The sequence below is a fragment of the Anomaloglossus baeobatrachus genome, chromosome 2 (genome assembly GCF_048569485.1).
Source record: "Anomaloglossus baeobatrachus isolate aAnoBae1 chromosome 2, aAnoBae1.hap1, whole genome shotgun sequence".
Taxonomy (NCBI): Eukaryota; Metazoa; Chordata; class Amphibia; order Anura; family Aromobatidae; genus Anomaloglossus; species Anomaloglossus baeobatrachus.
Window position 1 is genome coordinate 419173319 of NC_134354.1, and position 11194 is coordinate 419184512.

The window sequence follows — 11194 nt, forward strand, 5'->3', positions numbered from 1 at the left end:
TTCTGATCAGGAGAAAAGCTAGTCCCTTGGATAGTGGGCAGGATCAGTGATCACTGAATGTGACAGCTGCTGGCGGGCCGCCTCATGGGGCAGTGCTGGATGGAGCTCTCGCCTAGGTCAAAGATGAGCGGAAGGCTGAACAAGGCACTCAAGCCTGCTGCTGTATCCGGCTTCTGGTGCTGGTAAGTGCTGGCCCATAGGTAAGTGGGCAGGCTCCCCAAATCACTCTCACGCTGTAGTAGACAGGGGGATATAGAAATGCTGCACACAATATATAGAGGGTACGTTTCAGAAATACTAGCACACCGGATGGTGGGTAGGTGGATAGAGAAAACACTGGATAGTGGATACTGGCACCTTGGTAGATGGGCCGACATATAGAGACACAGGTACACAGGCAAGTGGACAGGTCAATGGAACCCTCAATCAGAATGGCGGACGGGTTGATAGAAAAAAAACCTTTAGCACACTGAAACTTACAGGTGCACATAGAGACCTGACACCCTAAACAGTGGGAAGGTTCACACAACGCTGTTACAGTGGTGTAGACAGGTGCGTATGGAAACCCTGTTACACTGAGTAGTGTAAAGGCTTGTGAAAACCCTGATACACCAAAGCCAACAAATGTATGTGGAAACGCTGGCCCACGGAACAGCGGGCAGGATCCCCAAAGCACCTGGGTAATGGAACATCAGGCTTGACACAGACAGTGGCACACTGAGAAGTGAACAGGTACAGGGAAACGTTGGCCCATAGGAGCAGGTCAGTGTCTAGAGAAACGCTGGCCCACTGGATAGTGGACAAGTAGGAGACTAGCACACCGATGAAAACTAGTACATAGAGAAACACAGGCACACTGGTGTCACTTGTGCACAGGTAGAGACTAGTGTAGAGAAAAAGGCAACTGCGCACTGTAACCGTCAGGTGGCACGCAGAGACACTGACACGTGGGACAGAGGACAGTTACATGAATACACAGGGCGTAGGCATGGAACACACTGGAAAAAAAAACTGACCTGTTCACGGAGACACTGGAACGATCACGGAAAGGCCAAGTCATGGAGCGCCGGGTAACAACGTGTGTAGCGAGATGTGAACTTCTGATTGCTGGGTAGAGTGCTATAATCTATCCGTAACCTGACGGATAACCAGGTGTAAGCATAGTACTCTGGGGAAGATTTAGAATGCTGTAGTGACGTTCGTAATTTGTGCCACAGGCGCATAATACCGCTGGACACCTAGGATTAGTAATTAGTGCTACCGGCGGTAATATCTAGACAGAATGGCAAACTGACAATGAACACCCAGAAATCAGGAGCACATCTGGGCTAGGAAGGATGTGAGTACAACACAAGACAGAAGACAATAAAATTGTGCGACATACGGCTGCTTCACAAAGCGGAATTCTAGTGAATGGGCCTGTCCTCTCACCAACAGGACTGCATGTTCAGGGAGAACAGTACTCTGGAGAATGAGCCCTGAGGGGGAGCTTGGTGCCTGTTGGAGGACTCAGATGTGGCGCACTGAATGCTGCAAGATGAGAAGGGGCCTATAATCACTGTCAGAGGGGAGCGCTGGGTCCAGCACTGCCTGCGGGTGAGCGTAGCGTTGCAAACCTGCGGCTGTGGTGGCGCAGACGGCCTGGGAAGGGAGAGTCGCGGCGGTGCCAGGAACACTTACCCGGTCGGTGGAGCGGGCTTGGCGGCGGCGCAAGCAGCGCCCACCCGGGCGGAACACGGGCGTGGCGGCGGCACCGGTGGCTGCAGGGTCGACCTACCCGGGCGGAGGAGGTCGGAGTTCGCAGCGGCGGCAGCGCCGCTTACCCGGAGGGAAGGGCCGGTGAAGGCGCAGGGCTGATGCGCGCTGGGGATTGGCGCCCGGAAGTGACGTCAGACGCCGGGAGGAGGACTGAGGCCGCGCAAGTGGACAAGAGGCGGGAGATTTGAAAAACCCCGCGCGCGGACAGAAGACCGGCTGGGGGCGTGGCCTGGAGGGCGCGCAGATACTGAGGGGGCCGCAAAGCCGGGGGCTAAATTTTGAAGGTAGGCCGCCGGAGGGGGGACGCAGGGTCGCAATGGAGCCACGGGCCGCAATGGAGCCGGGGGCTAAAGTTTAAAGGCAGGCCGCCGGGGGATGGGGGGGGGGGAACGCCGGGCCGCAATGGAGCCGGGGACTAAAGTTTAAGGGGAGGCCGCTGGGGGGGGGGGGGACGCCACGGCAGGGGGGCCGATCGGGAGAGCGCAGCTGGGTGGGGCTCTAAGGGAGATTTGGGACCCCCTGACCCAAATGGTGAAGGGGCAGGAGATTATGTAGACGGGATCCCTCCCCCCCCCATAACCCGGGACGGGGGGGTGCAGAGTACTTACCCTGAGGTCCCGGCTTGTCTTGAGGTGATCCTGGATGCATCCTGGGAGGCGAGTGAAGACATCTCGACGGTCGTCCCAGGGATAGGGGAGACCGGAAGGGTACCTCTCCATCCTAGGTACAGTCTTCGTCCTCCTACCCCACAATCAGACTCGGGAGCGAGAGAGTTTTTGGGGAGGGGGGCAAGGACCATCCGCCTGTCCCTCTGTGCGGATGCCCCCCAAACCGCTTGAAAGTGTTAGGGGGGTAGGGTCCTGCCAGACAGACACGGAGGACAACGGAAGTGGCGGACGGACCCCACTTCTGTGCGACCGGTCTCTATGTGGGAGAGCAGGGTGAGCGATTACACCCTGTCGCCCGAAGAGCTGTGTCTGAAAAACAAAGGAAAAAGATTAATAAAACACAACAATACAAACCTGAGGGGCTGAGAGCAGCCCCTGCGTGTCCAACCTCCTCGGACACTAAGCAAAAACTGATCTCCTCAGCTCCGGTCAGTGGGTGTATACTACGTGGGAGGAGTTAACTTTCTTATTTGCATAGTGTCACCTCCTAGTCCCAGCAGCATACACCCATGGTTTCCTGTGTCCCCCAATGAAGCGATAAACAAAAATTGTAAATATGTAATGCAATATGCAAAATATATATTTTACACACATATATATGTAATCTACAGTATATTACATAGTGTATTACATATTTACAATTTATTACAGTTTGTTCTAAAGTTGTATTCCAATAAATATATTTTATGTTGTATCCAAATATCTTGATTATTGTATCATAAATATTATTATTAAATGTCTGATGTTCACATACACATGTTCATGTATTACAATAAATTTTTCACCTAACTATAAGCAATATATGTAGGAGTCGGAGTCGAAAGTTGGGTTTACCGACTCCACAGACCTGTAAAAAAGTCTCAATGTTTTTGCGCAACTATACGTTGAGCAATATTTTTGCATCATTTGCAATACTTTACAATAGTTTTCTGCCTCAAACTCATGAAACTGATGGTTTTTTTAGCATGACGACTCCCCACTTAAAGCCAAAGCAACTTTTTTATTCAGCTATTCTGTAGTAATGTGTGTACTTTCAATGTAAATTATTAAGCAGCCCATTTATTAACCCCTTCAGCCCCCAGGCACTTTCCGTTTTTGCGTTTTTGTTTTTTGCTCCTTTTCTTTCGAGAGCAGTTACATTTTTATTATTCCGTCAATCTTGCCATATGAGGGCTTGTTTTTTGCGGGACGAGTTGTACTTTTAAATGAAACCATAGGTTTTACCATATATTGTACTGGAAAACAGCAAAAAAATTCCAAGTGTGGAAAAACTGCAAAAAAAGTGTGATCGCACAATAGTTTTTGGGATGTTTTATTCACCGTGTTCACTATATGATAAAACTGATGTATCTATGTGATGCCTCAGGTCGGTGCGAGTTTGTAGACACCAAACATGTATAGGTTTACTTGTATCTTAGGGGTTAAAAAAAATTCACAAGTTTGTCCAATAAAAGTGTTGCACGTTTTGCGCCATTTTCCGAAACACATAGCGTTCTTATTTTTTGGGATCTATGGCTCAGTGATGGCTTATTTTTTGCGTCTCGAGCTGACGTTTATAATGGTACCATTTTTGCGCAGATGCTACGTTTTGATCGCCTGTTATTGCATTTTGCGTAAAACTTGCGGCGACCAAAAAACGTAATTCTGGCGTTTGGAATTTTTTTGCCACTACGCCGTTTACCAATCAGATTAATTGATTTTATATTTTGATAGATCGGGCATTTCTGAACGCGGCGATACCAAATATGTGTATATTTATTTATTTTTTAACCCTTTAATTTTCAATGGGGGGAAAGGGGGGTGATTTGAACGTTTAGGTTTTTATTTTTTAAAACTTTTTTTTTTACTTTTTTTTTTTTATTTTACTAGTCCCCCTAGGGGGCTATAGCGATCAGCAATCCGATCGCTATTATCTATCTGCTGATCACAGCTATACAGCTGTAAACAGCAGATTCAGTCACTTTGTTTTTCCCTCTGCTCTCGGCCGAGGGAAAATGAAAGTGAAAGATCATAGCTGCAGGCGTCATCACATGACCCTGTGCTACGATGGCAACCACCGATAGTCACGTGATAACACACGTGACTTCCGGTGGGGGCAGCGGTAAGTAAAAAACATGGCCGCGCACATTTAGATCTTGCTGCCAGACTTTGGCAGCAAGATTTAAGGGGTTAATGGCCGCGGGTGGAAGCGATTCCACCCGCGGCTAGCAGGCACACATGTCAGCTGTTGAAAACCGCTGATATGTGTGCCGACCGCTGCCGCCTGCCCGCGGCAGGGGGCGGGGCTTAACGGGACACTATCTTGGACGGATAGATCCGTCCAAGGTCGTGAAGGGGTTAAAGCTTTTACAGATAGTTCTGTAAAATGCTTTTAGAAGACGCAGGATTTGGCAAAAATTTTCATCTCCGTTGCTCTAACAAAATGGGCAGAGCTGGGAGGGATCAGGATTGGCTATGTCGGCCGTCAAATTCAGAAAAGTGCCGGCGTTTTTCACTCCAGAAATGCCATCCCAGTCTGTAATTGGAGTAGCTTTTCTGGCAAGATGCGCGGAGGGGCACATGACTGACCTGATGCGTTGAATTCTTTAAGTGGCAAGCCACTTAATGAATTCGGTGCCTCATACTCCAGTGAGCCCTTCAGTAAGACTGCTGTGCACAATGCCAGTCTTAATGAATTGGACCCTAAATATTTGTTATTTATGTTTAGGGAACGTAAGAGGGGTTATAGAAAGAGAACCATTATTATCACCTGAGTTTTAAACTTGCTACTCCATACATTGTGATTAATATATTAAAAGTTGTAGATACTTTGTGTCTCTGCTGACAGCAGAATGCCACTGCCTGCTGGAGGGTGAATAGGAGGCCAAAAAGAATTAGTATTTTAAGGGATTTATTGTCTTGTCATAGCAAGTGGGAACTATACGAGTCCAAAAATGTTATGTAAGAGAATTATGAACTTTTATTTGCTGCATTGGATGAACATGAAAATGTCTCCATTACCTTTTGCTTATCCAGGTCCATCGCTCCAACCGTCCCATCATCTGTAAAGGTTGCCGTCGTACTTTTACCAGCAGTTTGTCTCCTGGTTTGAGGCGCTTTGGTTTGTGCGACAGTTGCACATGTGTCACAACTACAAACGATGACTCCCAGCATCCAGGCAATGCAGAAGCTGCCTCAGAAAGCATGGACAAGGATGATGGAGATGGAGATGGAGATTGGCCTATTTATATCGAGTCTGGTGATGAGAATGAAGCGGCAGAAGAGGATGTTGAAGATAAAGAACAGATACACAGGGAAGTACTAATGTGATGCACACCTAAGAAGATCGTGCTGTCGCCTCTTTACACAGGCCATCTAGGTAGCATCCTACTAGAAAGCTCCTGCCGTCCTTTTTCTACCACTGTTGGTGGTGAGTTGGTTCCAAGCCTTCTTGGTTATACACAGTGCTACTAGTTCAGTAGCAGCAGAACATTTTCTATTTTACTCTTGATTATTTTAGTGCTGTGCACTAAACTCCTTTCTTATCCAATGTCAAATGACCAGTTTAGTTTTGATCTTCATCTCCTGGGATGCTCTTCTTCTGCCTGAAATCTGGGGAACTTGGATAAGACCGACCCCATCCTTTATTCTATTATCACTTTAGATTCAACACAAATTGGCAGTCAATGACTCTTATTAATTTTATCAATGAAAAGGTAAAGTATTAGCATCTTCAGACATTTTTATACACATTCACCCAGCCTGGGCTGGATATCTTGCATAGATAGTTACAGGTTTGTCCTTCAAAATGTTCTTACAATCTTTGCCGCCATATAATGATATTTGTATACATGAACCATCACTTTAGTGGGCATTCACGAATTTTGTGTCACTTTTAAAGGGAACCTATGACTGCAGATAGATTGTAAAATATTTGCTAGCAATTTCACATCAGAGGACCTTCTCTGGCCGTAAATTGCTCCACTGACGTTTAAGTGCAGCCCACGCCATATTTTAAGAAAAACTGTATAAAAGATAAATGATATATAATTGCAAATTCTAGTGAAAACACCTGCTGGTTCAGTGCCTATGCAAAGTGTGCACTGCTGTGTTATACTCTGAAAAATGTCGTGCTCCTTATATTGAGAATACAGTGTGTATCTTCAGCAGATAATGTAGGGCATTATGCCATTCATTATGTGTACCCAATAATAAGTGTTGGCCTTCCAATGGAGAGATCTGTTTCTCCCATTACTGAAATGCTAGTGTTTAGAGATGAGTGGACCCGTGGAAGTTCGGTTCGGCTGCTTCAGCTGGCTTTAGATAAAATTCGGTTTGGGACCTGGACTTGACCTGAACCCCAATGGGGGTCACTAATTGGGCAGTTCGGGTCTCTGCGCACATGCAGCCAGCCATAAAGAGATCACTTACAGGGGGGTTTGCATATTATTTTTTATTTTTTTATTTTGTTTTGGGGGGGGGTGCAAACTACATCCAATAACTCTGCTGTTAAACACCCTAAGCGTCTCACACTAGGCTGAGCACCAAGCTCACCCGAGCACAGTGATGTTCGTGCGTGGTCAGCATATGAGAAGCACTTGATTTCCGAACCCAGACTTTTTTTTTTTTTTTGTGTAAAGTCTGTGTTCTATATAAACACGGAACCTCAGGTTTGCTCATCTCTACTGGTGTTGAAATAGGTAAGATTAATTTAAGAGGACTAACATTCCAGATTAAACTCTGTTGCCAAGTTTCCTAAAGTAACCATTTAATACTAATTTGAAGAGTAAGCATTTTAATAAGTATAACCTGTCACTTTTATGTAGGCTAGAGACACAGGCACTAAAGAGTATTCGTAGTTCTCACAAAAGCATTACTTTGTTAAAGGGATTTTCAAAGGTGAAATAAAACTCTTGTCACTGTGTGACTGCAGCCTGCCAGATCTTGACTAGTGATGAGCAGTTCCGTCGAGGGTCAGTTCACCGGCAGCAAACAAGCTTCGCTCCACAGGCTCGAGCATGACACGAACCCCAGATCCAGTCACTGATAGGAAGTGTGAGTCTCTGCCCACATGCAGCCAGCCATAAGCAGAATACTTCCGGGGGAGGATGGGTGTACTTCTTCTTCAAACTTTTTTTTTTTTTTGTGCACACTACGTCTGATCACACTGTTGTTACCCCTGTGAGCGCCGTTTAAACACTGCAAGCAGCATGCACAGGGCTGAGCACCGAGTGTTATCTGAGCACAGCATTGCTTGCACGCATTTTGTTCGCACGTAAAGCACCCGAACCCTGATTTTTAAAATGTGCTGTTCGATTCAAAAACCGAACCTTAGGTTTGCTCATCTCTAATCTTGACAGTGGGCGATGCACACACTCTCACGATTGCTTGGTATTCCCTAAGCGATTGGGTGGTCACATGATTGCATGTATGTGATTTGCATATTTTTGTTCACATGCCAACTAGTTTCATTCAGCTTTTTTGAATAGAAGAAAATGGGGAGAAGCTGGAGAAGATAATTCGGTGAGTTAACACCAGAATACAAATTGCATACATGCAGTTATTTGATTGCTCACATGGTTGGTGCAAAAAGGGGAATCTTTACTGTGAGCATCACCAACTAGAGTGACTGCAAACTCTCTATTTCAGACTGGAGAACCACTTCAATGTAAAAGTTTGCACATAGATAATAGAAGCTGTGAAGCTTTTCATTCTCTGTATAAATTTGAGAACAGTTCCATTCACTACACACTGCCAGTTTTTGTAACAGAAAAGAAACATGTTAAAGGGGTTGTCCCTCAAAGAAAGTTAATTTTAATCAATAGGTGGCATAATAATTTCCACATTTGGAGGTGTTTGAAAAAAAAAAAAAAAGTTCCTGTGCCGAGATAATCCTATATATGTGTCCCTGCTGTGTACTGTGTAATGGCTGTGTCTGACCATACAGGGACATGGTCTGATCATACCACAGCTCCTAGGCAGGGGAAGAAGTTAAAAAAAAAAAAATAGACATTACAGCACGGGATTGCAAATAATTCTTTCTTTAAGGTAAAACTTTTTTAAAAAACAAGCTGGGAAATGTTTTACCTTACAAAAAGAATCAGCTACGAGCCTCTTCTGTAATGTCTTTATACTTTTTTGTGTCCTTCCCTGAACAGGAGAATTGGTATAAGACCATGTCCCTGTACAGTCACACATCCATTGCACAGTGCGTAGCAGGGACACATAGAATTATCTCCGCACAAGAAAAAAATTTTAAAACCCATCCAATTATTGAATAATTATTATTCTAAGATCTGTTGATTAGAATGAACTTTTAAAATGAACTTTGTTTCTGGATAAAACTCCTTTTAAGTGTTGTTTATGTATTTAAGGCTTAAAAGGACACTAAACCTATAAATCAATGGTGTAAGTAAACTGAAGATGAACTTTTTCCACTGTTTGTAAGTCTGCAGTTTATTCTAGATGTCACTGCGACAGAGAACAAAGTTAATTTTTGCTTACATCTTCTCTTTACCCTACTAATCGGCTGAGGGGGCTTAACAATGTTTACGTCCTATTTCAGACAGCATTGCTGCAGACTATGGGTCTCGTTACATGTAGCGACATTCCAACGATCCTGACAACGATATGACCTGATCAGGATCGCTGGTGCTTCGCTAGTGAGCTGGCAAACAGGCAGATCTAATTAACGACGCAGCAAAAAAACTGCGATCTGTATAACGACCTCGGCGGTCGTTGGGACCCTGTGACAGCAGCTATTCTGACGACTCAGACCTCCATAGAGGCGTAGTGTTTCCACCCATGCGTGCCAACGAGGTCGCTCGTCGTTGTTATGGCGTCAAACACAGTGATGCATGCTGCCCATTGGGACACCAACTATCAAAAAATGAACCAGGACGATTCAGGAAAAAATGAAGTCAGGTACGATCAGCGATATTGCAGCGGGGGGGGGGCGATCGCTGCTATGTATCACACATAACGAGGTCGCTGTTGCGTCACAAAACATGTGACTTTTCAGCGATCTTGCTAACGACATCGCTATGTGTAACGGGGCCTTATTGCTGCAGCCAGTTGTCTTACAATCAGATAAGAGATACTGAGATTATTTTTATAAATCTTACTGTTTTAAATGCAATGTTTGGAGTATAAGGATCAAATGAGAGGAGGATATTAAGGGAGGAATTGCTGGACTTCTGTTTTATTTTTCTTTTGGTGTATTTTTTTTTCTTTCTTTTATGTACAGAGCAACTTTTTAAAAGGATTGTCCAAAGCAGGAAAGTTGATAAAAGAACAAATTCTACTTTCCTGGTAAATCCTCCACCATTTTAGCACCAAGACTTTAGTGGCTCTGCTTGTCTTTGTCAACTGTCTTAGGCCTCATTTACATATCTATTTAAAACATGTATGTTAAAATGTTGGTATAGGTGTTTTGGATCACTGTGTCTGTTTTGGCCATCAGTGTGTCATCAGTTTTTGTTTTTTTTATGGCTGGATAAAGAAATTACAAAGCTTCTTCTATCCTATGCAATGTTTAATATGGGTAGCACATCGACGATGCCTTCTGTGTTCTGTATGTGTTTTTCACGGACCTATACACTTGTATTGGCCTTTTTTATCTGAAATACTGTAAAGAACAAATACAGTACATCTCCCCAAGTTTGCATTGACTCTTGTGTTTATAAAAAAGAATGGAGATGTAAATAACACCATAGATTGTAAAGGGTACGTGTTCCATTAGTAAAACTGATACAAAATGGATGTTTGAATGAGGCCATGTAGGGATGATATGCTGATCATGTGCAGATCGAGGTCTTTACTACCATTACTGCTGACCACCCAGTGATGGACTGCAGTGGTCAAGTGAATCAGGTCAGTATGTCACTACTACACAACCTTTGACAAAGACTGGTGAGCAATAAACTTTTTATTCTTCCAAAATGTAACCCCTCCCCCCCCCTTAAGGGGTGGTCCACATTTTTTTTTTCTTAATGGCCATAAAGCTAACTTTTATGGCATATGCAGAGGTATAAACTGGCTTTTTTCCTTACTCATAGAATTTTTATGGCATGTAGTCAGTGGGGTCTTAGTAGTGAAAATACCACTATTTAGACTTAATGGCCTTAATTCTTACAGGCCCCTTTTGCTACCTTACCTGAGCATAATATCATGTAGGAGATGCTGAGCACAGAATACGTAGTTTTCCATATAGCAATATGTTTTCCATTATTTCTTTTTTACTGTATTTATAATATATATATATATATATATATATATATATATATATATATATATGTGTGTGTGTGTAAACAAACAAAAAACGAACGGGTTGAATTCTGCTCCGAGAGAGCCTGTGACTCCTGCTTCCCTAGTCCACAACCAGTATTTAGTTACCGTAACAGCTTTTCTTGGGTATATGTAAGATATATAATATACAGTGAAGGAAATATTTGATTTCTTGATAATTTTATAAGTTTGTCCATGAACAGTCTATATAATTTTAAGGGTAGGTTAATTTTAACAGTGAGAGAATATCCAAAATAAATTCCAAAAAATCACATTGTATAAATTTATATAAATTTACAGTGGAACCTTGGTTAACGAGAACAATCCGTTCTGGGAGTGTGCTTGTTAACCAAGTTACTTGTTCAGCAAAGCAAGATTTCCCATAGGAAATCATTGCAATGCAGACAATTAGTTCCACAACTTGTTAAATATCCCATCCTGGTCCCATATTCTGCCATTCCACCCACACAAACACACACGCACATATTATATGCTCACCTTAC

The 11194-nt window shown here is 43.9% G+C and overlaps 1 protein-coding gene across 1 annotated transcript in view; it reads left to right on the forward strand.

Annotated features, from left to right (window-relative positions):
- Positions 1–10695, forward strand: part of ZBTB8B (zinc finger and BTB domain containing 8B) — a 40981-nt gene extending 30286 nt beyond the window's left edge. Inside the window, exon 5 of the mRNA XM_075336163.1 lies at positions 5442–10695. Coding sequence (XP_075192278.1) covers positions 5442–5735 — 294 coding nt within the window. The 3' untranslated portion in view covers positions 5736–10695. The remainder of the gene's footprint in view (positions 1–5441) is intronic.
- The last annotated feature ends 499 nt before the right edge of the window (positions 10696–11194 follow it).